The sequence below is a fragment of the Manacus candei genome, unplaced genomic scaffold, assembly GCF_025592945.1.
Source record: "Manacus candei isolate 608988 ecotype Guabito, Panama unplaced genomic scaffold, ASM2559294v1 h1tg000059l, whole genome shotgun sequence".
NCBI classification, from domain to species: Eukaryota; Metazoa; Chordata; class Aves; order Passeriformes; family Pipridae; genus Manacus; species Manacus candei.
Window position 1 is genome coordinate 2,106,068 of NW_026138107.1, and position 24,977 is coordinate 2,131,044.

General features: G+C 43.5%; 1 protein-coding gene across 2 annotated transcripts in view; it reads left to right on the top strand.

The window, feature by feature from the left end:
- The first annotated feature begins 396 nt into the window (after nucleotides 1-396).
- Nucleotides 397-24,977, top strand: part of EPG5 (ectopic P-granules 5 autophagy tethering factor) — a 56,902-nt gene continuing 32,321 nt past the window's right edge. The window contains exons 1-16 of one of the 2 annotated variants that reach the window (XM_051803657.1): nucleotides 397-467; nucleotides 4,382-5,320; nucleotides 7,529-7,772; nucleotides 8,631-8,767; nucleotides 9,360-9,467; nucleotides 10,499-10,572; nucleotides 13,109-13,217; nucleotides 13,524-13,638; nucleotides 14,239-14,389; nucleotides 14,968-15,123; nucleotides 15,484-15,641; nucleotides 19,579-19,733; nucleotides 20,335-20,475; nucleotides 20,677-20,841; nucleotides 22,046-22,168; nucleotides 24,002-24,261. In XM_051803657.1, coding sequence (XP_051659617.1) covers nucleotides 420-467; nucleotides 4,382-5,320; nucleotides 7,529-7,772; nucleotides 8,631-8,767; nucleotides 9,360-9,467; nucleotides 10,499-10,572; nucleotides 13,109-13,217; nucleotides 13,524-13,638; nucleotides 14,239-14,389; nucleotides 14,968-15,123; nucleotides 15,484-15,641; nucleotides 19,579-19,733; nucleotides 20,335-20,475; nucleotides 20,677-20,841; nucleotides 22,046-22,168; nucleotides 24,002-24,261 — 3,083 coding nt within the window. In that variant the 5' untranslated portion in view covers nucleotides 397-419. The remainder of the gene's footprint in view (nucleotides 468-4,381; nucleotides 5,321-7,528; nucleotides 7,773-8,630; nucleotides 8,768-9,359; nucleotides 9,468-10,498; nucleotides 10,573-13,108; nucleotides 13,218-13,523; nucleotides 13,639-14,238; nucleotides 14,390-14,967; nucleotides 15,124-15,483; nucleotides 15,642-19,578; nucleotides 19,734-20,334; nucleotides 20,476-20,676; nucleotides 20,842-22,045; nucleotides 22,169-24,001; nucleotides 24,262-24,977) is intronic. The other variant, XM_051803658.1, reaches the window with a different exon arrangement.

Below are 24,977 nucleotides of genomic sequence, written 5' to 3' on the forward strand. Positions count from 1 at the left end.
GGTCCCTATGGCAGTCTGTAGGTCCCTACAGCGCTGTGTGGCTCCCTATGGATGCTCTGTAGGTCCCTATGGCAGCCCACGGGTCTCTATGGCAATCCGTGGGTCCCTACAGCACTCCGTGGGTCTCTGTGGTAGTCTGTGGATCCCTATGGCAGTCTGTGGATCCCTATGGCAGTCCGTGGACCCCTACGGCAGTCCGTGGATCCCTATAGCAGTGCGTTATCCCTCTGACAGACCGCGCGTCCCCACGGACACTCTATGTGCCCCCTCTCCCCTCACGCCCGCCCCGCCCACCCCCGGGGCCCCGCCCACCCCCGGGGCCCCGCCCCCTCCCCGTCCCGCTCTCCCATTGGCCGGTGCCCGCGGGGGCGTGTCCCGGGCCCGGTGCGGTGCGGGCGGAGCGCGGGCGCAGCGGGGCCATGGCCGAGGCCGTGCGGGCTCCGCGCCGCGCCCGCGGCCGCGCCAAGGTAACGGGGCACAGGGGGGCGAGGGCGAGAGGGGGGGACGGGGCGGCGAGGGGTGTCCCGCGGCGTCCGCACGCCCTGCGGCCACCGGGGTGGGTCCCGCGCCCGCCGGTGTCCGCGCCAGGCCGTGTTTACATCCGTGTTCGCTCGGCCCCTGATGGTGGAGGGAGGGAGAGGGAGGGGGGTAGAGGGGTGTGCGTGTGTGTGTGGGGTGACGTTGTTGGTTGTTGTTTGCTGTTTGTGTTGTAAAAAGGGTTTCTGCTGCTCTGCGCTCCTAGTAACGCGGGTTTGGAGTAGCTGGCGGTGTGTGATAGGCCCTGCGCTGGGGCAGGATGTAAACAGGGTGTTTACTCTGTTGTCCCGCGGCCTCCTCAGGTGTCCCGTGTCCTGTGGGGCGGCGGGGGGAATGGGCAGCCACGGAATTTCGCAGCTTTGACGGGGTTTTAGTGTAGTGTCCTGCTGAGAGAGCTGGGGGTGTTCATCCTGGAAAGGGAGGAGGCTCCAGGAAGGCCTTGGAGCCCCTTCTAGTGCCTAAAGGGGCTCCAGGAGAGCTGGAGAGGGACTCGGGACAAGGAATGGAGGGACAGGACAAGGGGGAATGGCTTCAAACTGCCAAAGGGCAGGGTTAGATGGGATATTGGGAAGGAATTGTTGGCTGTGTGGGTAGTGAGGCCCTGGTACAGGTTACCCACAGGAGCTGTGGCTGCCTCTGGATCCCTGGAACTGTCCAAGGTCAGGTTGGACAGGACTTGGAGCAACCTGGGATAGTGGAAGATGACCCTGCCCATGGCAGGGGGTGGAATGAGATGGTGTTTAAGGTCCCTTCCAACCCAGACTATTCTGTGATTCTGTGGTACTACATCTCATTTGTATAGAGCTGTCTTTGAAGTGCTGAGAACATGAGGCCATGTATAGCACATGACAATGCTACCTCATCATCTGTTGGTGCTACAGTTTTTGAGGATCACTCTTCCTAGGCTTTAATGCTGTTTTAAGTGTGTTCTCTGCTCGTGGTGTTAGTACTGACAGCTTTCTGAAGGGTTGATTTTCTTTACACCGAGTGTCAGTAGTTTCTTGGGAATGATCTGAGCTGAAATATCTCGCCTCACAAAATGGAAGTGTTACCCTTAGCTTCTTAACCTCTTTCTTCTTGTGAACTGCACATCATAGAGCAAGGGCATTAAAGTAAAAAAAAAGTTCTGTGAAAATGATGAATTAGTTGACTGGTATTGTGTAAAAAAAGGGTTAAATCTAAATGGCTGTGATTCTTGAACCAAAGGCAAGTTAAAATTGGAGGGAAAGGCAGTCCCAGGAGAGTGAGTGTGTCATTGTTTTGGTTTTGATTCAGCCCCGTGGTGTGTGCAAAGCGGTCGAACCCTAAAACTGCTGCCTCAAGAGAATTGCTTCCCTGCAGGAAGGCAGTGAGTCATGGGTGCCACTGGTAGGTCATTAAGGACATGTGTGTGGTGACTCCAGTCCTTAGCCCTCCCTTCCAGGTGGAATTCACCATGAAAAAATTCAGTGGCCGTGTCACATGTGAGAACCCATAATTCTCCACAGCTGCACATGACCCATTCCTGGTATTTCTGTAGCTATTACTGTGCTCACCTCTGTTCGTACCCAGGCATGCCTGAGGATGCAGTTTGGGGTCAGTCACATTAAGGACTTTTCCGTTCCCATGCCTCAGAAACAGCTGTAATCCTCTGAAAGGCTGGAATTCTTGTGAGCTGGGAGAAAGGCTGGCTCAGCTGCTGAGCTGCCAAGTGGTGGAATGGAGCCCAGGGCTTTCTGAAAATAGGAGCCCCAAAGTTAAGCTTGTGCAGCACCAGTAGCACCAGGCTGATTGAAACACAAGTGAGGTGGCAAAGCCACCTGGAACTGGTGAAGAGGAGCCTTTGTGTCTGCTTATTTCTGTGGATGGCACTCAGTTACTCAGGGTGTGTTTCCTGAAAGGTTGCAGGTGTCCTCAGAGCTTGAAGTGCCATTGATGGCAGGAGAGGAGAGTGGTCAGCCATGGGACAAGGCTAATGAGCCTAGTCATCCCTGGAAGTGTCCAAGGCCAGCTTGGACGGGGCTTGGAGCAACCTGGTCTAGTGGAAGATGTCCTTGCCCATGGCAGGGACGTGGAACGAGTTGAGCTTTAAGGTCCTTTCCAAACCAAATCATTCTGTGATTATAAGCCATTATTTCTTTTTAGCTTTCTTATTTAGTCATGCAGTGCTGAGCTCATCACCTAAACTCCCTCCTACCGTAGCCAGAGAGAGGAAGTTCAGTCTGTGATACTTTGACGTGTGACTTAAGGGTAGACCTCAGCATTCTGGTAGAACAGCAGGTTTTCATTCCATGTTAGTTCAGAACCTGATTTTTCCCATCTTCATCCTTTCTCAGATGAAATCCCTGTTAAGGATTATGGCTTATTTTTTTATTGCCTTGGAAAGTGAGAGCTGAAAGGCACTCCGTAAAGTTTAAGTTGTCTTATCAAACAGCAGCGTTTTGGAGGAATACAGGATACTGAGAGAGAAAGGGAGTTTATTTTGCACAAGGACTGCAAGAGGGAACTTTGAGATTGTAGAGAGGAAAGCACCAGCACGTATTTGTGAAGTATGTGGGTCGGTACAGTGTCAGAAATGTGATTCAGTGATACGGTATCCTGTGGATATTACAAACTTCGAGTTAATTGTCAGGAGATGTTTATTATGACAAGTCCCAGCTTTAAAAATTGCACTGATGTATTTTTAACCTCTCACTTGCAGCTTTAGCTGGCCTTGGGGTGAGTCAGAGCTGTTTTGTGATCAGAACTGCTTACGGGTTTTAATACGCTGGAGAACAGTATGAAAGCAAAGCCAGAGTGTTTCTGTTTTGTAAAGGAGCAGTGAGCATCTGTGTGGAGTAAAATTAGGCTTGAGATCAAGGTTGAGCTAGTGCCTTGTTTTGAGCTGTTTTCGTTTGTGCTTTCTCTTAGGGCAAAGGTGTATCAAATTTTTGGTAAAAATATATGTGACACTGTCAGCAAGTTTCTAAAACTGTCATCTTTTCCCCAGTCCTGAAGGGATATTAAGAGCTTGTACTAGTTTCACCTTAGTTCTTTGTCGCATTATCTGGGCCATCCAAAACTGGAGCACTGTGACCTAACTTGTCAGTTTCACTCCTAATGAACTGGTAGGTGTACAGACACAATTTACAATTTTTTTTTGTTTTACAACTTGGCAAATGATTTACGAATTATCAACATTTTTTTTGGATTTTCTGTGCTGCGCTTTGGGAAGGAGGCTATTCTACACCTTGGACTAGGTTTATGGGAATTATTTGCTCTCAAACTAGTCTTAATTTAAAATTGATTTACAATTTTGATGGCACTACTAAGTTTTTCAGTGTCTCTGGGGTGTATGACCTATTGAAAGTAGGTATTTCAGTAATTGTTCAGATGTTGTGATGGTTTTAGGATGTAGTTAGGGGTTATATTGCAGACTTTGTTCTGAAACTGCTTTTTTGAAAATATTTTTCTATTCATTAAAGTGTTCTGTGAAACTTAAGATGGATCACAAACTTTTTTTTCCTGTAATACAGTGAAATGCAGTGACTTCCTTAGAGGTCAGGGTCCTGTTATGCTGATTATTTTCTATGTTAACGCAACATTCTGTCCTGTGATATTTATAGATATTTACTTACAAATGTTGAAGCATTGTGCAAGAACTGACCAAGAAAATACACACTGACAGTCAGTCTTCAAAGGGCGACTACAGAACAAAGATCTGTTTGGTATATTTGTTTTTATCTTTAATATTATGAAATTTAATATGTCACGGGCTGTTGGAGATGTGATGTTGACAAATACTGCTTTTGGTGATGGTGGGATTTGGGATGCAAGGTGGAGAGATTCACTTGGCAGTGACACTGTTAATTTTTATTTTTCCTAGGAAAAAAAGAAAAAAAGTAGTGAAGAGTCTCAGGTACAAGAGCCTGATGATGTCTTCCTCCCTCCTCTGGCAGAAGGGCCTTCTCGAGCCAGGAAGGTGCAAGTGGAACATCCTGGAGAATTTACAGAAATTCAGCTCAGAGATGAAGTAGAGGACGGGAAAACTGTGAATGATGTGTGTGACATCCCCCAGAGTCATTTACCTTCAGCAAGTGAAGGGGCTGTGACAGCGACTCTGGAGCCTCCCACGGGTGCAGAAGAGTTCAAAGCTGCTCCTTCCCATGAGGAATGTGTGGGGGATGCTGAGAAGAGTGGGAAAAGCGAGTCGGACAAACCTCACAGCCCCGTGGAGGCGGTTGCCAGTGGATCAAGAAATCCCGATGTATTGAGCAGTACCTTCCAGCCAGGTGCTGCTGGCTCCCAGACAGTGCTGGGCTTTGTGCGGGACAGGGGAGCTGAAAACACGCAAGATGCTAAAAGTCCTCTTGCTTGCTCTTCAGAGAAGCTTCCTCCCAGCACTTCCCAGCTCCCTGAGAAGTCCAAGGCGCGTGTCCAGCGGCCGGGACTGAGGTCGGTCTATCCAGACCTGTCAGCTGAGCTGTCCTATGAGAGACCCACCATCATGGCAGTGAAACCCCTGCTGCACCACGAGAGGCTGTACCCAGAGCTCCCCAGCGAGCCAGAGCTGGTGCCCTTCACCAGGGAGCAGCTGAAGATCTTCGAGCCCTGCTCGTGGCTGGAGAATGTCGACTCCTATGCCGAGGAATTCGAAAGCGTGGCCCATCAAGACAGGCACGAGTTCTACGAGCTGCTCCTGAACTACATGCGCTGCAGGAAGCAGCTGCTGCTGGCTGAGGCAGAGCTGCAGGCCATGACAACTGACTGCCAAAATGTGAAGGGGAGACTGTGGACTTTCAAAGAACAACAGAAGACTGTGCAGGTGCTGTTGCTGAAGCTGCTTTTGAGCCCAAACTCTTTGGATGTGATTCCGGAAATTTAATTTTACTTGCCGCCGAGTTTATCGTGCTTAAGCTGTTTTGCCTAAAAAGGATCACAGAATGTTAAGGGTTAGAAGGGATCTTGAAGATCATCTAGTCCCAAATCCCTCTGCCATGACCAGGGACACCTCCCACTAGACCAGGTTGCTCAAGGCCTCACCCTACCTGGCTGTGAGCATTGCCAGAGTTGGGGCATCCACAGCCTCCCTGGGCAACCTGTTCCAGTGTCTCACCACCCTCACAGTATAGAGTTTCTTCCTAATATCTAACCTAAATTTCTCCTCTTTCAATTGGTACCCATCACTCCTTGTCCTTATCACTACAGTTTTTGATGAAGAGTCCCTCTCCAGCTTCCTTGTAGACCCCCCTCAGGTACTGGAAGGCTGCTATGAGATCTCCACACAAGCTTCTCTTGTCAGCTCCAGCTGTCTTTGTGGGGGAGGTGCTCCCTTCCCCTTACCAATTTTGTGGCCCTCCTCTGGACTTGCTTCAACAGTTCCACATCCGGAGATTCTTGCCTTTGCTTTCTGCCTCACCACTGACCCCCAGTGTTTTAGACTATCATCCTGCTGAGACTTTAAGGCAGTTTGTTGTTTGATTTTTAACCTCTGATGAGTGTAAGGTGGTGGGTTGTGTGTTGGTGGTCCCTCTAGGGGTCAGTCTGGTGTCTGCAGTCAGTCAGAAAGGTGTGTGTGCCCAGTTCTGCCGGTGGTGTCAGGTGAAGTTTGCACCACAGCATTCCAGGCAGGAGGGGGGGGGATATGTGGTGCAGTGAGTGTAGCACTGATGTCCCATCTGGCCTGCTGCCTGCAGGGACAGTTTCCATTGATGTCATTCCTGCTGTCAGAGCTGGCAGCTGCAGAGGAGCTCCAGTTGTGCTCTGGGGCAGCCTTGTTGCTCAAAGCAGAGAGTGTGAGGGGTCCATCCACCTTTAGTAACTTTCTCTGTAAGTGTAGCTGTGGCTTTAGCTACTTCCAGGGTGGTAATGGTACTCTGCCACATTTTTGTCTGCAAACTGGAGGGATTTATGGAGCTCTTTGGGGCACACATCAGAAAAGGTTTCCCCCAGACTTTGTTCTGTGTCACTTGTCTTTGGAGCTCAGCATTGCAGTGGGAGTGAATGAAATTGTTCTGACTCTTTATAGCCAACACATCATCCAAATTGTCCAAGGGTGCTAAATACCTATGCACATGGTAGCTTTCATTGGTGTTTCTGTGAGTGCAGCTCCTCAGAGCTGAGAAACTGAACAGTTTTGAATCCTTTTTCCTGGGGAATAACCCTGAACCTCACTGGACTCTCAGTTTTGTGGTGATCACTTTCTATACTGAAAACAATTTTGACTTCATCCCCACTGGTCATCAGACACTTGGCTAAGCTTTCTACTTGCTTTATTCCATCCTGATTCACTATATATTTATTGAATACCTTGATACCAATTCGAAATTCTTATTTTAGTATTTAGGAAACACAGGGGTACTTTCGAGCTAAGTTTCCAAAGTGCTGGTTCTGAAGAATGTTTTCTGGGATGTTATTTATTGAAAAAGTAACAGGAATGTTATTTATTAAAAGAATAAGGGGAATGTTTTCTATTGTGGTTTTCTTGTGCTGAAGAATTGGAGATAGGGCAGAGGAAAATTGGACTCAGCTTTTGATTTCAGTTTGGGAAAAAGAGTGCAGTTAATTTCTGAAAATTTTAAGCATGCAGTGGGGAATTGCTACAGATTATCAGTTCTGGGAGTTTAGAAAGTATCTCGTTTCAGTGTGTGTTTTAGCTTTAAAATAGCAGATCCAAGTAGTTGTGGAAAATCTATAAACTGAGAAGCAGGTGCAGTCACTGGGAGTGAGACATCTGGTTTTGTTCACATCTCTCTGTGCTGCAGGAAAGCCACTTCATGACCATTTCTAGATCTGAGTTACAGAGGTATACAGAGTTTTTTTGGAAGTCAGAGATACAAGTCTGTGGTAACCAGCAGCTCTGAGAAGTGCGAAGGATGTTCCCAAACGTTTGTCTTTCCCCTTTATGGAGCGTCCCCTTTCATGAAAGCTTTAAAATCTGTTGAGGAGAGGGTTATATCAGAGTTAGTTTCCTTTAGGCTTGACCCAACAGGATGGCAAAACCTCTCACATGAAATACCCGCTCTCCTTTCAGGGTGTCTGTGCAGACCAGTGCAAGGTGACGGGTCACCATCGCTACCAGACCGTGGAGCTGAACGAAGGCGTGTTGGGGGAGCTGAAGAAGCTGTTTGAGGCCAAGGCAGAGCACGTGCACCAGACCCTGGCCCTGCACTCGTACACCTCGGTGCTGTCCCGGCTCCAAGTGGAGTCCTACGTTTACAGGCTGCTCAGCAGCTCGTCCCTGCTGAGGTCTGTGGCCCTTCAGCAGCAAGAACAAGGTGTGTTGGTGGTCTGGACCACTCCCCCTGGGGGTCAGGGTGCCCAGCGCCTTGTTTACCTGCAGTTTTGGAGTCTTGTGGTGGGATTTCTGTGCTGGAGTGTTCCTCCTCTGATTCAAAAGGCTGTTGATCTTATGTAGGGATCAGTGAAACTTTTTTCTCACAGGAAAAATACTTCAGCTCTCTTAATTTACTCTCCTGGAGAGTGCAAACTGAATGCGGGAGTGACTTCTGTCTGAGCTGCAGACTGACACTGATTACTGTATAGAAACATCATGTGGATGGGACACCCAGACTCCCAATCTTTTCTTGTCCAAGGCAATATATAATAGAGTTCTTTTTCCAAACTGATTGTGCACAATTCTAAAATGAGCTGGATATTTTTCCTCCTCTTGGATGGCCATTTGAAATCTTACGGCTGCAATACTTAGAATTATCTTTTTGTTTTTCATTCTGAGTGTTTCATTTGAGTTTGTGCCAATGTAATCTTTGGGCTAAAGTATTTCTCCTCCTCCTGCCCCAGATATTTTTATTTCTTAGTCCTCCTCTCTTTCCACCCCACCTCCCAGATTGTTTGTATGTATAGTTAATGGTGGTTCTTACAAAGTTAATCTTGAGGGAAGGCCTTTTGTGCAAGTAGCCATGGTATAGTCTTATAATTAGTGTCCAGTGCTTAATTATAAACTACTTAAATGAAGTACTCTATGTAAAGTGTTCTCTGACAGATTTAACAAGCAGCTGTGTTGAAATGTCTTGGTATCTATAGATACAGAGAGCAGTTTTTTATGTGGCCCCAAACCCACTGCTCGTGCTGCTACTTGCTTGTCAAAGCTTTTTAATTCTGTTCTTAATTTACAGTTTCAAAGCAGTCAGAGAATCTTTCTTCAGACTTGAGCCACTTGAAGGAATGTGTCAGTGTCCTCTTCAGCTTCACTCGCAGAGTTATTGAGGATCCTCAGTTTCAGAGTGACCTTCTCATGTGGCTGCAGAGACTGGTGAGGGAGCAGGCATGGATATATCTGATCCAACATATGGGATGAATTCAGGAGTCATTTCTGAAAGTGTTGTTGCTTCTCCCACTGTCCCACGGGCAATGATTTTTTTTTTTTTGTGTGGTTTGTTCTACTTGAGGGACAGAATATGTTAGCAAATCTTTAGAATTTATTCCCTTGTTTGATGAAGTCATGCAGCATTAATGAGGACTGACACCTGAGCAGCCAGTACTGCTCATTTTGGACTTCATTATGCTTTTGCTCATTTTGAAATTAAAACTATTCAGACTTGTCATGTTTGAGAAACTTATGTTATTGCTGATTTCTAAATAAATTAATAAATTATAATAATAAATAATAAATTTTAATGCAGTTGTAGAAAAATTAATTGTTTTACACCAAATAAAACAGTTTGTGGCTCATAAACCAAGCAAACAGACTTTTAAATATTGTTCTCCTGTAACATGCTCTGAAAATTGAGGTTTGTTAGAAAACATGGGAAAAGAAATGAACAAACAGTATTACTCTAGTTAGCAAGACTATAAAGAATTTAACTTCGAAATTATTTACATGATTCCAATACACTTCCCATTAGGGTTCTGTGCTGCAAAGAATTGGCTGTCCAGGTGACCATCTCTTCCTCTTCAACCACATCCTTCGGTGTCCAGCTGGGATCAGCGAGTGGGCTTGTCCATTCATTCAGGTGTGAATGTTTAATTCTTTATTGTCAGAAAGTGGGAGTGGGGGAGGGTGAGAGAGGAGAGTGTCTCCTGCCTAGTCAGTCCCTGATGACTGACAGTCCTTCCATGTGTGTGGAATCGTGGTGACGGTGAGGGGTTTGTCAGGGGATGAATTCAGCCCTGATAGCCCAACCCTGTGCAGGTTAACAGGGGAGCACACTTCCCTCTTGACTAGAGAGATTCCAGAAAAGAGAGTCAAGGGCTTGCCATGGGCCTCAGAAGGCCTCATGCACCAGGTTTTAGGATTGTTCTCCAAGAAATTGAAAGAATATTTAGACTTGAAGCAGCAGCTGTATATGAGACAAGTGAGATTGGAGGCAGCTCTGTGATGTGTAAGGGATGAAGAAGAACAGACTTTTTTTATCCTACACATGGAAATGGGGTTGGTTTCACTGCAAAGTTTATTAGTTGATTTCAGGGGCAGAGGAAAGTGTTCCCTTTGTATAGATCAGAGGAAGTGCAGATATCCAAAGGCACCGGGGCATTCTTTTCAAAGAATGTATTTGCTCCTCCAAGAGGATAAAATGTTGGAAATCTAGCCAGAGGAAAAGGACTGCAATTGCACTAACAGGAAAGGCAAATGGTGCAATGAAAGCATTGAATAGAGTCATTTAGGTTTGAAAAACATCTTGATATCATTGAGCCCAATCATTAACCTAATATGGTAGGATCCCAACTTCCCCTGTGCTCAATGTCTGAATTCCCCCTGGTGCCCAGACCTTCATGTGGAACAAAGAGAGGCATTTTCTTTCTTTGCGGTGGTTTTGTTTTTTTTTTTTTCCCCTCCTGTAATTTTTTTAAGTATTTCTTTTGGACAACTCACAATATTTTTCCATGGCAATACTTTCTCTAGTGTGTGTGTGGGTGCTGTCTTTTATGGATAAGTTTCAGTCTTAACAAAATGCGAGGGAGAAATGTGAATTTCTCTGCTAAAACTAATTTGCCCTTTGTTTTACTTATTTGGATTTACTTAGATTTTTGCATTTAATTTCAGATCAAAGTCTTGGATAACCCGTCAGGCGTCTTTCATTTCATGCAGTCTCTTGCCTTGCTTATGTCCCCTGTCAAGTGAGTATGAACATGCTTTTATAAATATGTTCTGATTATTTAAGAGTAGAAAACATGACACACAATCTACTTGTAAAAACTCTGGAAGTTCATTGCAGGCAAAGTCATAAAAACAGGCACAAGTAGAGTCACAGTTTAATTCAAACTCTGTTTACTCATTCATCTTAAAATTCAGCCTTGGCAATACCTTCTCCTGCTGTACACAGTAGGATGCAGCTTGCTTTCAGCTGTGAAACAGCTTGTGAACACTGACAGACCTGCAGATTTTTTTGCTGTGACTTCTGAAATAGATCTGGCTTTGCATGATGGCCTGTTCTGTCTCTGCAACAGAACCCCCTTAGTAAAGGTGCTAAGCTGGTATAAACACTGGCTGGGCTTCTTCATTTATTCTTCATCGCCCTTTTTTTTTTTTTTTTTTAACTAGAAGGAATATGTGGCGCTTGGAGAAGCTGGTTAATGAAATCAGTCATTAGTGAAAACTGTTACATGCTTCAGATAAAATGTATAACCTACGTCTCCCACTGCCCAAATTTTAGGGTCAAAGAATCAAATTGCTGGTATTTGGGGTTTTTATTGTGATCTTGAAAGTCTGGCCCTGAGTTAAATGGAGTCTGTTTATTTGAGGCTGTTATTTTCAACAGTTTTATTTTCACATTTCCCTTTTAGAGCTGCCTGGGGAAACCAGTGTATCCTGAGGGGTTGTGGGATGTGTGTTGCCAGAGCATTTTGATACTTCTGTTTTGAACAAGGGCTGACTTAATGTATCTGGGGTGATGCTCTCAGCTGTTGATACCAGAACTCAGAGCCTGCACATTGTCTGTACTTACTGGTAAAGGAGCTGAGTCTGGTCTGTTACAGCTCCTGCATGTCAGGAACAAGTTTGAGTTCTGAATTTGGTTTATGAGTATGAATTTGGTTTATCAGTATCTTAGAAGTTGTATTTAATTTTTAATTCATTCATGTTATCAGTGTGTAAGTTCAAGGAGATCAGGAAGGTGCTACCACTCTGGAGTTCTGTGGCACTGCTTGCAGAGTTCTGCTGGTACATTCCAGGTTAAAATTGTAGCATCTAACTTTTTATATAACCTTTCTGTACGTTAGGCTGGTTTGTCTGAACAGCTAGGGATTTATACAGATTACAGTCTGAAAACTAGCATCCCAGTCTTAAGGTGGTCTAACACATGGAACTTAAACTGGATTGATTTGAGGCAACTCTTTCAGGGAGGGTCTTAAGTTGTGGTAGCTCAGCTTACCTAGGACCAGTCTTAGGAAAAGGTACGTGGTGTCCAGCTAATCCAGCTTTGAAGTTATAGTGTGGAGCTGGCCTACACCATCCTGCTTGCTGTTGATTCATCAGGTGATTATCCTTAAATGTTGTAGAGTATCTCTTCTGAAAGATGATATTCTTCTTTAATTTTTTTTTAAACATCATTTTTCTTACACATCCGCAAGAAGAGTGATATTTCTTGCATATTTAAATGACCTTGCTGTACAGGGCTGAGAACCATTTATGTTGTCCTGGATACTTGGAAGATAATTTACTGAAGGTGTGAGTCTCTGAGGATATCAGATTATCAGAGAGTCATTCACAATCACAGTATTGTTCAGGTTGGAAAAGACCTTTAAGATCATTGGGTCCAGCTGTTAACCCAGAACCACCGTGTTTGCTGCTAAACCATGTCCCAGGTGCCAACATCCACATGTTTTTTGAACACTTGAAGGGATGGTGACTCTGCCACTGCCCTGGACAGTCTGTTGCAGTGCCTGATCACCCTTTCCATGAAGAAATTTTCCCTAATATCAAATCTAAACCTCCCTTGTTGCAACTCGAGGCCATTTCTTATTCTTTCACTTGTAATTTGGGAGCAGAGCCTGATCCCCCCCAACTCCCCCCTCCTGTCAGGGAGTTGCAGAGCCAGAAGGTCCCCCCTGAGCCTCCTTTTCTCCAGGATGAGCCCCCCCAGCTCCCTCAGCCCCTCCTGCTGCTCCAGACCCTTCCCCAGCTCCGTTCCCTTCCCTGCACACGCTCCAGCCCCTCAATGTCTCTCTTGTCTGAGGGCCCAGAACTGCCCCAGCACTGGAGGTGCCTCAGCAGTGCCAGCACAGGGAGGGCACTGCCCTGGCCCTGCTGCCACACCACGGGGCCATTGGCCTCTTGCCCCCCTGGGCACACCTGGGCTCATGTCCAGCCACTGCCACCAGCACCCACAGGGTCTTTTCTGCCTGGGCAGCTTCCTGCTGCACTTGTTAGTTTCTCCTTCTTGTATCTGGTTTTTGGTTTTTTTTTTCCAATATCTTCTCTTAACTCTTAACTCCAATAACTTCTCTTAACCAACCATCAAACAACCAAAAAAACCAAAGTAAATGTAATCAAGACCTAAAAGTTGCTCTTTATTTTTAAATCTCTGTCAGTCCCTTACTACGGCTTCTAGGAGCATGTTCTCAACGGGCAATACAGTTAAATTGGTAACAAAAGATGTTTCAGAGTTTTTGATTCTCTATATTTTTTTACACTTGATTTTTCACTTTAAACCAGAAATCGTGTGGACTTCATGTGCCATATGAAACCAAGTGAGAGGAAAAGTTCCTCTTCGTCTGGGAAGGAATCTGGGAACTGGACCCTTGTAGACGAAGGAGGAGAAGAGGTACAGCGGATGACTTACTTTTGTTTCTCTTTTTTTCCTTTTACACTTTTGCTCAAGCTTATTGATCCTTGTGAAACAGATGAAGAAAAACTGACTTTTTAAGTTAAAAAGCATGATTTGAAATTTACTTCTGTTTTACTCTGCTTTTATCCCTGTAGAGCATGGAGCTTCCTGGAATGGGTATTAACAGATAGAATTCAAAACGTTTGGGTTGCTGCTTACAAAACTGTAATCAATACAGTAGTGAAGCACTTTTACCACTGGTTTTATTGTGAACCTACTGAAAGCACCTGTGTTTGTCTGTAGGATGAGGATCCTGAAACAAGCTGGATTCTGCTTTCAGAAGATGACTTGATTGCTCTGTTGTCACAGTTTCCATTCCATGAACTCTTTCAGCAGTTCCTCGGGTTTAAGTCTGGAGGTAAATCAGTTGCTAAAGAGTTATTCCTAATTTTGCTTGTGCTAATTGTATTAATGACTACCACTGCCAAGAATGCTGCTGCATTTTGAGGCTCTGTGAGTGAAGTAATAATGAACCTGAGCAACAACTCACAGGCTAAATAAATAGATGAGATGCAAGTATATATGGAAGGGTATATATGAATTAAAAAAGGACAACATTGCTAGCATGCACAACATTGGAATCTTTTCCCTGAGTTTGGATCTGGTTGGTGGTTAACTCCCAAAAGTGCTTCCAGAACTGTTTTCCCCCTTGCCTTTTAGCTGTAATCTTACTGTGATTTTTCTCGATTTTTTTGCAAGATCTTTGGACAAGTGCATGAAGATAATTTCTTGCTGGAAGTCTCTTATAACCTGCACAGTTTATTTGTACTTTGATACTTAACAGGTGTTATTGTTCATTTCATAAACAAAAACGTACATTTCAATTCACTATAAAGCTGGCAAATAATGCACTATTTGCCAGCCATATGGTGAATGGTTGCTTTGAGTGCTGCTTAAGTTACTTAAAAAACCAAAACTAACACTCTTTTTTGGTCTTATTTTTGTGTCTTTGTCTTAGGTGCTTATTTTCCTGAGAAAACAACTCCCCAGGAGATGATGAAGATTTTTGCCTTTGCAAACTCCTTAGTGGAACTTCTGTCTACAGGGTTAGAAACATTTAACAGAGCACGGTACCGGCAGTTTGTGAAGAGAATTGGTCATCTCATCAAGTAAGAGAACATTTTCTCTGTGATGTGACTCAGTTTGTTTCGTATGGCCTGGTTTAAAGTTCAGAGCTGCCAAAAAACCCCCTCGAACCAACCATCAAACAACCAAAAAAACCAAAGTAAATGTAATCAAGACCTAAAAGTTGCTCTTTATTTTTAAATCTCTGTCAGTCCCTTACTACGGCTTCTAGGAGCATGTTCTCAACGGGCAATACAGTTAAATTGGTAACAAAATCCTTTTTTCCTCTTGTGTTATGTGAGCAGTAACTTTCTCAGTATAATTTTTCTTGAATGAGCTTTCTGCATGTACTGCCATTTCCTTGTGTACAGTTATCTTAAGGCTCTGAAGGTCACACACAAATTAATTTGGTATAACAGAATAATTTGCATTGTTTGCCTGCAAAACCAAGGAAGGAGAATGTAGAAATTTTATATTAATGGAATTTCTGCAGAAATCTCTGGAAGGCAGAGGGCCATGTCTTTTGTGACCAGACTCTGTTCTGGTTGGCCTTGTCAATGTTTTCATGTGGTGATGACATACTTAATGATCCCCCTTTGACTTTGTTTGTTCTGCTGTGTAGGATGACACTTTGTCATGTGAGTGACCACTGGGCCCAGTATGTTAGTGCCAACAGACAATATGGATCAGTAGCACATCCCTATTCTCTGGAAAAATTGCAACTGGAGTTTGATGAGCTGTTTTTTAGGGCTGTTCTACATGTTCTGAAGGCCAAAAGGTGGGTTGTCCCATGTGATTTATACTGGCTGCATCTTGGAGGAGTTAGATATTTGAAACTGGGATTTGGAGTAGCTTTAAATGCTTAAATGGTTTAGACAAGGCTGAAAGACGTAGGATTTTTTCAGTGCATTGGTAGCATCAAGATGGGGAGGAATTATGCTATTGATTATAGCACCTGGCAGAAGCTCTGAGGACTTACTCAGTTCAGAATGATGTTAACTCAGAATTTGAGGTGCTAATACACATCCTCACATTCCCAGTTCTGTTGTATAGCAGAAATGTGTGCATAGGTCTCCTTTTCAAATGTTGGGATTTTTCAGGGTGAAACTGTTTCTAATTGCCTCTTCAAATCCAACAGGTTGGGAGTCTGGTTATTCATGTCCGAGATGCCTTATGGAACACTATCCAGCAACATGCTTTGGAGGCTCTTCTTTGTCATGCACTGTGCTGAGAACGAGCACCTGGAAAAGCTCTGCTCTGCTCTGCAACCTGCTGACTGCAAGCAAAAGCTCAAAGGTAAAATTCCTACACACAGGACTGCTACTAATCCATTCAGCTACTGCTGCACCAGCTGTGGGTTTAATTCTTTGCAGGTTGCATTGTCAAATACACCCTCAACAGCATGTCTGCTCCAGTGGCCTTAGAAATGTCTTGGGCAGTTCATGGTTTTCCAGTAATTGTTTGCCCAGACTCTTATTTTAACAGCAATTTTCAGATCTACTGTCCATTTATTTTTCTCTCTGGCTCCTTCAGAGGTGCAAGAGTGCCATGCAGTAGGTACATCTTTTGTATTATTGTACCACTTCCTGTCTTGACCTTCAGGAGTATTTGGAGAGCGAGATTTAAACACTAAAATAGAGAATTCTGTATCACTTAGTTTGGTAGTCTTTTGGTTGGGTTGGTTTGTTTGTTGTTTTTTTTTGTTTTTTTTTTTTTTTTTTTTTTGTTTTTTTTTTGTTGTTGTTGTTGTTTATTTTGTGTTTTTGTTTGTTTTGGTTTTGTTTTGGTTTGTTTTTGGTTTTCTGTTTTGGTTTTCTGTTTTTGGTTTTTTGGGTTTTTTTGTTTGTTTTGTTTGTTTGTTTGTTTTTTTGTTGGTTGTTTTTTTTTTGGTGAGCTGACTTTTGAGCTCTTGACAGTAAAATAATATTTTTTTTTAGAGTTTCCATTTTCCACCTCCCCCTAAACCTCCTAGTTTTGGCTTCAGTAACTTGCATTGTGGGAGATCTGCTAGTTTTCCACAAGTATGTGTTTCCCTTATCTCAAACCTTCTTTTGATGTGTTTCTTGTCCTAAATGGCACCTTTTCTTTCTATTTCCTCTTGCCTTCTGTCCTGTGTTGATCTCCACAGTGACTGTGGTGGCTTAAGCTGTAGCAGAGTTATTAAGAGGCCAGCTGGAATGCTACTTTCCCTTTGCTGCTGCCTTCATGGAAAATATTTCGGGACTTGACTGACAGGGGGACAGGTAAACAAAGCAGGAACTCCCTACTTCACAGCCTCTTTGCTGTCTCGTGGGAGAGCAAATCTCATTCTTGTCAGTTGTACTTTTCAGCTGGGTGGTAGGCCAGGTGACTATTTTGGTGGAGAAGCAGAAGAAAACGGTGATCTTGAGAGGTCTCTGAGTGTCCTGACTCTGTACAAGCTCAGCTAACATTTAAGGCAATTTACACGGAGTGGGAGAGAGGTATCAGCGCTGTAGTTGTGTGCACTTGATGAGGTGCTGATCTGATTAGCACTTTACAGCCAAAACAGCAACAGTAACACTGTTTCAGTAGAATGTCTTTATTTTTCTTTTTGCTGTACAATTTTTACTGCATCTCAAAGAGAATGTAGTATGATGCTGTGAGTTGCAGTAACAAACACTGATTTATTTTCAAAATTATTATTTTTTCAGGCATTGTTTTGCTTCTAGGTAACTTTTTTTGTTTTAAATTCCCTGGTATGCTGATGCAGGATATTTTTATCCTCTTCATTCTCCTCAGTGGGTGATGTCAGCACAATGCTGTTTTTCACCAGTGTCTAGACAGGGAATATCAACAGTTCTTTCAGTGAAATCCATCTAATCTTCTGAAATACCTTCTTTTGACTGACATCAATATAATGCTTAATTTACTGTAATTAATACCCTGGAAGACTGTGACATTAACATTCCCTTGGGAGAGAACCTTTTTATTGATTTTCCTTCCCAAATTAAGCTTGAGAAAAGAGTGGTGAATCTACAGCAAGCCTGGGTAATTGATGGAAGCTTAAGCTTGCATATGTAGAGGTGGGAGCATAGTTGCTTTTAAGGAATAGTCAGAAATTGCTTGATGAAATGGAGTGTTGTGAGGGAGCTGAACTTACCAGGACAACCTCTGGACTATGGACATATCAGGTATAATAAAATACCCCCATGGGGAATTAAGGAAAATCCAGTTACTTGAGGTATTCTTGAGTATATAATAAACTTGCTTTGGATATCATGTTTTCATTGACAAGCAATGACCAAGTAGTTTCTCCTTGATATTTCAGACCTGTGTGATTACAAGCATGTGTTCTCTTAAGTTTTATAAATGTAAGATGAACAGTTTTGTCTTTGCTTCCATTGCAAATGACCGTGAGAACCTGATGAACAGCACTTGCTCAGGGAGGCTGTGGCTGCCCTGTCCCTGGAAGTGTTCAAAGGCTGCTTAAATGGGGACCTGGGCAATCTGTTCCAGTGAGTGGCATCCCTGCCAATGGCAAGGGGTTGGAATGAGGTGATCCTTAAGGCCTCTTCTAAACCAGACCGTTCTAGTATTCTAGGATTCTGTTTCTGGTCAGTTTCCCTGCTGCCAGTAGCAAGATTTGAGGAGCCACTGATTTTTAGGGTGTCTCTGAATTTGAATTGTAGTGTGGTCTGGGGAAGAGAATTGGCTCAGTTGGCAAGTGCGTGGTGAAAATGTGGTGGCCCCACTGTGAGATGACAGGATTTAAGTGGAGGGTCTCTTCTTGCCTTATTCCTTGTCCACATCCTTCAGTCTCAGGTGATGGCTTGGTGTGGGTTTGAGGAGCCCACAGACAACCCCTTCCCCACGCTGTGGGTCACTGTGCTGTGCCTTTAGATACAGTAATGGCATAGTCATTTTTTCATATCCTTCTGCATTACCCTAAAAAAACTGCAAACAAGAGAATGTAATTCTCTGTAACTTCTGCCATAAGGATGAAGTATAACATTAGGAGAGGGAGGCTGATGGATGAGACATCTCCTCTGTGTCTACTGTATCTACCAGGAGCGTAGTTTATCTTACTGTATGGAAAAACTGATCCTTAAATTGCACAATCCTCCAACCTGCTGTTCATGAGGTGCTTTGCCTGTACAAGCCTGACCTTCTCAGGTTGAGGTACAGTTGCAAAATTCTTGAAAGCCCTTAAAATAGACTGTAACTTAAGTGCAAGTGTTTAATCACAAGCCCGCTGAGCACGTGCCTGTACAGGTTGGGTAGCTGAGTGCCACAATAAGTGCTTTTTCTGTATATTCCACTGCTGTGGTAAAATCACTGTAAACAGTTCTTACTGGCATGCTGTGCTTCAGAGGAGGCAGACCACTCTCCAAACCTTTTTGCAGCTCAAGTGCTGCTTTCAGTCCTTGCTTTGCTGCAGAAATTCTATTTTGTTATATGTTATTTTAATTTAAAATTATTTTACTTTAAATAAAATATTTTAAAATTATTTAATTTTAAGTTATTTTAAAGCCCCGTGGAGGTTTCCTTGTACCCTTACCTTCTTGTTGTCCCCCAACCTTAGGAAAGGAATATTTATTTGTGTTTGGCACCATCTCACTGTTCCTTCCTGTGCAGCTTCAGTTCTCTGTTTTCAGAGATATGCTCCAAACAAGTGCACCCAGTATTTTTTCTTGTATTGAATTTGAGAAATTGAGTCTCACTTTTCCTTGTAACTCTTAGGCATAATCTAAGCCCAGGGCAAAATACTTGCAGTATTTTTATTTGTAATCGTCATAGAATGATCTCCCCAGTTTAATTACTGCTTGAGATCAGGGGATGTGAAATGGGCAATGTCTCTCATCTTGATCAAAACCTCTCTGCTGTGCCTGGGTGGACTGAGTTTTAATCTTCTCCTGGCCGTGTCCTGATTAAAACTAGAATCCTTTCATATAATATGGGCTTAATCTGTGGAATTAATTGCTCTAGTATGTAATGGAAGCCAAAACTGTGATACTGTTTTTAAAAAGCAGAAAGATTCAAGCAGTTCTTCCTGTGGATGACTGACATGGCATAATTAAAATAATATTAAAAATTGAATTCCAGCCACTCCTGAAGAGAGGCTACTAATTTACAAGACTCCAGTGATTATAATTCCTTTGTTACTGGTTTCTTCTCCGGAACTGGAGTGTGAGTGAGTGTATAAATGTTGATATCTGTCCTATAACACTTCTTTTATCATGTTTCTTTCACTTGATTGTTTTTTTTTCCCTAGACCCACAGCACCTCGAAAATTTTGAAAAGTATCTCCAGTCAATGAACTGCTCAGAAGAAATCTGTCTGCTCACCACATTTGCTCAGATGGCACAAACCAAACGGGCTGATGTTGATGAGGATTTTATCAAAATCATTGTTCTGGAGATATATGAGGTGAGTGATGATGTTACTGGCCCGTTCAGGAGAAGGATGGAAGTGCTCTTTCCATTTCTAACAGTGGAAGGTGTGGAACTTTCTTGGTTTCTGTTGTTTATTCTACCATGGAACTAAGAAAGGGCAACTTCTGAGATTTATAATCTGGTGCTGAATTAAAATGGCCTGAAGGACTTGGTTTTTATTTCTGGGAAAAAGAACAGCATTTCTGTAAACAAATCCAGAATGAAACAAATGAAGAAAAATGGGGGGGGGGTTTGTGTTGTTGTTTTATTTTTCTGATGCAGATCTAACCTGTAGCTCTGAACTTCCTTGTGTGGTGTTTTTACTGTTGTGGTCTCTAGATTTTGGCGCTAATTTTTTTAGTGTGTCGTGGTGTTGGTCCTGTGCTTAATTTTGGACTTTGTGTTTAGCACTGTGACATAGCAGTTTCTTTGTCTTTTGGGGCAATCATTTTCATTTTAATATTGGCATTTATGAGTAATCTTTGTGCACGATGACCAGTTGAGCAATTCAGTTCTGTGTTTTCCAAAAGACATTTTATTTCAATGCCAGTGAAGGTCAGCCAAGACCAGTAACTTCTTCCTGCTCATATTCCCAGGTGTCCTATGTTAGCCTTTCCACAAGAGAGACATTTTCCAAAGTTGGTCGAGAACTCTTGGGAGCCATTGCCAGCATCCACACACAGATTATTTCCATACTGCTGGATCGAATTAGAGAGACCATTGAGAAGGTTGGGATGGTAAGTGACAATGTCCATCATTTAAAGCAGTTAAAACTGGAGGCCATAACCAGACTGTGTCACAAGATACGTCTTGGCATGAATGGATTGTGTAAAGACCTGTCTGTGGGGTTTTTTGGTTGTTCCACTCTTTAAGACAGAAGAGCATAATGCTGATTATTGTGTTGAGTCCTGATTATCCTTTTTTTCCTGTCCTCAAAGGTTTCCTTGTACCTGTTTAAAGAGCTGCCATTGTACCTGTGGAAGCCTTCTCCATCCGAGATAGCACTGATTCGTGACTGGTTATTAAATTACAGCCTGACAACAGTGGAGAATAAGCTTGCCTGCATTATCCTGGAAGGGCTGAACTGGGGATTTGGGGAGCAGGTATGCATTGAAAACAGTTTTGAAAACTCCTCAGTTTTTCAGAGCAAAAGCTTTACTCAACTTGGGATTAGAAATGAACTGGAAAACAGTTAATTACATGCTTTATATAATGTCTGTGCACTTAATAGCACAGGATGGGAACTTCACAGTAATTTTATAACGTTCTGCTCACGCTGCTTTCTTGTAGCTGAGATTAAAAGAGACATTTAAGCGAGAGTTTCCTCTCTCTAAACAAGAGGAAACAGCTGACAGGACAGTTTTTATGATTAAGATTAAGATGCCTGTGGCTGCAGAAATAGAGGAATCTTCCCAGGAGTGTGTAGGAGACTTGTGTGGCTGTAGTTTGCGTGCTGGTATCCAGGTATGGCTTTCACAATGCAAGAAAACTAATGATTGAAATGAAAAATTTCAGAACCCTGAGCATTATTTAAATGATTAGAAATTGGTCCATATATTAGGTTCCTCCCAATAGGAGGAACTTCATCAGTTCAGGATCCACTCGAGGGTAAATGCTATTTTAGAGAGAAACAAAAATAGATTGGGGAAAAAAAAGTCCTGTTGTCTATGTTCTGCAATCCATTTTAGCATTGCAGCCTGGGCATTTGGTCATTCTGAACTCTTCTCTTTGCTGTGTTGGTGCTTGTACAAAAATATTGACTTTTTCTCCCCGTTTCTTGATGACATGTGAAGAAAAAGGGAAAAGGTAGGGAAAATGAACAGAGAGATCTTTGCTGTGCATTAACAGGGCCGTGTCTGTGCCTTCTGATATGGAGAAAAACAGTTCTGTAATGTGGCAGTTGATAAGAGGAAATTACTGTGTTTTCATACAAAAAACATGGTGATGTGGTTTGGGTTTGCTTTTAAAGGGAAGAATTCCAGTTTCTGTGTTACGTAATTTAAAATGGCATCTATGGATTTTTGGATTAATTGCTATAAATTCATGAAATGCACATGGAAAGTGATTGTGATCAACTTTTTTTTTTTTTTTTTAAATTATCTATTTATGTTTGCCCAGTGTGAGCCCAGAATTCTTAAATGTTGGGCCGATTTTTCTTATGGGCAAGATTTTGCCTGGATATCGTAATATTTAATTTGAACTGCCAGAAAGAGATTAAGATTTATTTCTCTGTAGTGCAACTGAACGATACAGTTGTAGAGACCTTTTAAAATGACATAAAGTTTTGTGTTCTGATTCTGTATTTAGCAGACTGCTCTTCATCTGGATCCAGCTGTCCATTCTGAAGTTGCATTGATGGTCCTGGAAGCGTATCAGAAATATCTCTCCCAGAAACCCTATGCTGGGCTGCTTTCTGAAAGCATAAAGCAGGTATCCGTTCTTCAGAATTACAGGGAATACCTTATGGATGGTGATAATCAGGAAAAACTGCAAGTCAAGACCTTGTTTTCTTTCTTTTATTTTTTTTAAAGATGTTCTGTCTCAATCCTGCTAGAATACCATAACATACCAACATTCAGTATTGTCTGTACCCACAGAGCTATCTGAAAACAGCTGTTAGGCTTATGTGGAACATCTGTATGAGAATCATAAAATCATAGAATGGTTTGGGTTGGAAAGGACCTTAAAGATCATCTGTACCATGGGCAAGGACTAAACCAGGCTGCTCCAAGCCCTGTCCAACCTGGCCTTGGACACTCCCAGGGATGGGGCAGCCACAGCTTCTCTGGGCAACCTGTGCCAGGGCCTCACCACCCTCACAGGGAAGAATTTCTTCCCGATGTCCCAACCCTTACCCTGTGTCAGTAGGAAGCCATTCCTGCTTGTCCTGTCACTCCAGGCCCTTGTAAATATTCTCTCTCCATGTTTCTTGAAATAGTCATTTTAATTTTGACCCCCATGTAGATCTGTAATTGAATAGTCACAAACTGGAGCAGAAGAGACATCCTCCCTGTGATTCCAGCTCTTAGTATTACCTTATTTGAAGACTCAGATGTTAATCCCTTTAGAAGCTTTTCAGTCAGTGCTGTGTGACCTGAACACTCCACAAATGTTTGTTACGTTGGTTTTACAGCACATCGGTCACTGAGGAGGGGATGGCTCCAAGTTACAGAAGGGGAATGGAAGGATAGAAAGATCAGGATTAAAAAAAAATCCCTATTTTCATTGTTCAATCCAAGATGCTTCCATTTATTTATTCAGAACTTTTAGCATTGTGCTGTACTTTGTCTTCTCAGTATTTCTTGTACAGTATTTCCTCCTCCCACGTGCTTTTCCCCCCCCCCCCCCGTGTTTTCTTCCCACACTCTTCATGTTCCGTGTTGTCTCTGCTCTTTTCTGACTTGCCCCTCTGCACTACTTGGCCATGGTTTGTTGTTTTGTGCCAGCCAGAGGAGTTCTCTATTTTAAACCTGTTTCAGCCTTGGCTGCCACTGGTATTGGGGAATCTGTCCTGACTTGCCTGAGCTTGTAACTGGAACTAGAGAGAAAATAGTGCTTAGGTTTTTGTACCCCCGTTCTGAGAGGGTGGAATGCCTGCATTGCCTCCCAGCTCTGCAATTTACACTACTCTGTCAGAGCACGTACAATGTTTTGTTTTCCCCAAGATTTATAATACTTTCTGATCTAGACAGGATCTTCATGACCACGGACACATATACGTGGCACAGACTCTACCTGTCCATGTTACAGACTTCTTTCTAAGGAGAGGCTGCTAGGTTTTAGTTGTTTTTTGTTTTTTTTTTTGACATATGCTACTTTTTTTACACTAGCTGTCCTAAACGTTGTAAACACTGCGGAAGGTTGTTGTGTGGCTTTCTTTTTTCAGTAGTAAAATCAAAATTCAATTCAAGATCCACATCCAGCTTGGAAAAATCTAGGCAAACAGTGTTAAGTTGACAACCTTTACTAAGAAGGATGGGAGGGGTAGGGAGAGTAGGTGGAAATCAAGGCAATAGGAACAGAGTGTTTAGATAAACTACATTGTGTGCCTAAAGAATAACTACTGCTGGTCTGATCATACAATCATAGAAGGTTTGGGTTGGAAGGGACCCCAGAGATCATCTAGTGCCAGTTCCTGAGTCACAGTGTTGTGATAGAAGAGCAGGCCCATCCGAGCTACCCCAAGTCCCCGACTGGAGCCACATGTGCTGTGTTGTTTCAGCTGTGCTCCCTCTCATTTCTGCTCCTGCTGCTCTGTCCCAGGTCTCCTACTTAGCCAGCATTGTTCGTTACGGAGAAACACCGGAGACTTCCTTCAACCAGTGGGCTTGGAGTTTGATTCTGAGGCTGAAGCTGCACAGGAACGACCGCGGGGTGCAGCAGGGCGGGCCGCCCGTGCCCGTGTGCGACAGCGCACTCGACACGGCCGAGTCGGTCGCGCTGCACCCCCTGCTCAAGGCTGTGAAAGCAAACATCCCCATAGGCTGCTACCTGGCACTGGCCATGACCACCCTGGGGCACAGGTAAGTGCTTCTTGTGTGTTTGCCTTGGTTGGGTGGCCCCAGTGACTGGCCCCAGTGACTGAGCAACCTCCCTGGTTGCTCAGTCGAGAGGGGGGTTGTTAAAGTTCTTCATGCCTGTTTGAATAAAAAAGGACTTGTGATGCAAGGCATTGAGGAGTCTGTTGGGGACAGTGTCTCTCTTCTGAGGAGACACTGTGGGAGTTGGGCTTGTTTAGCCTAAAGAAAACTGAGAGGGGATCTCATTAATGCACGTAAACATCTCAAAGGCGGGTGTCAGAGGATGATGCCAGACTCTACCCAGCAATAGGATGTGGTGCAGTTGCCATAAACTACAACACAAGAAGTTTCACCTCAACATGAGGAATAACTTCTTTATATTTAGGGTAGCAGAGTTCTGGAACAGCTACCCAGGGAGGTTGTGGAGTCTCCCTCTCTGGAGACATCCCAAACCCACCTGGATGCCTTCCTGTGTGATGCTCCAAGTGACCCTACCTTGGCAGGGGGATTGGACTAGAGGATTTCCAGAGGTCCCTTACAACCTTAATTATTCTGTGATTCTGTGACTGTAGTTGGACAGAATCACAGAATCATTTAGGTTGGAAAAGACACCTGAGATCATCGAGTCCAGCCTTTGACCAAACACCACCATGTCACCTAGACCATGGCACTGAGTGTCACATCCAGTTGTTTCTTGAACACCTCTGGGGATGGTGACT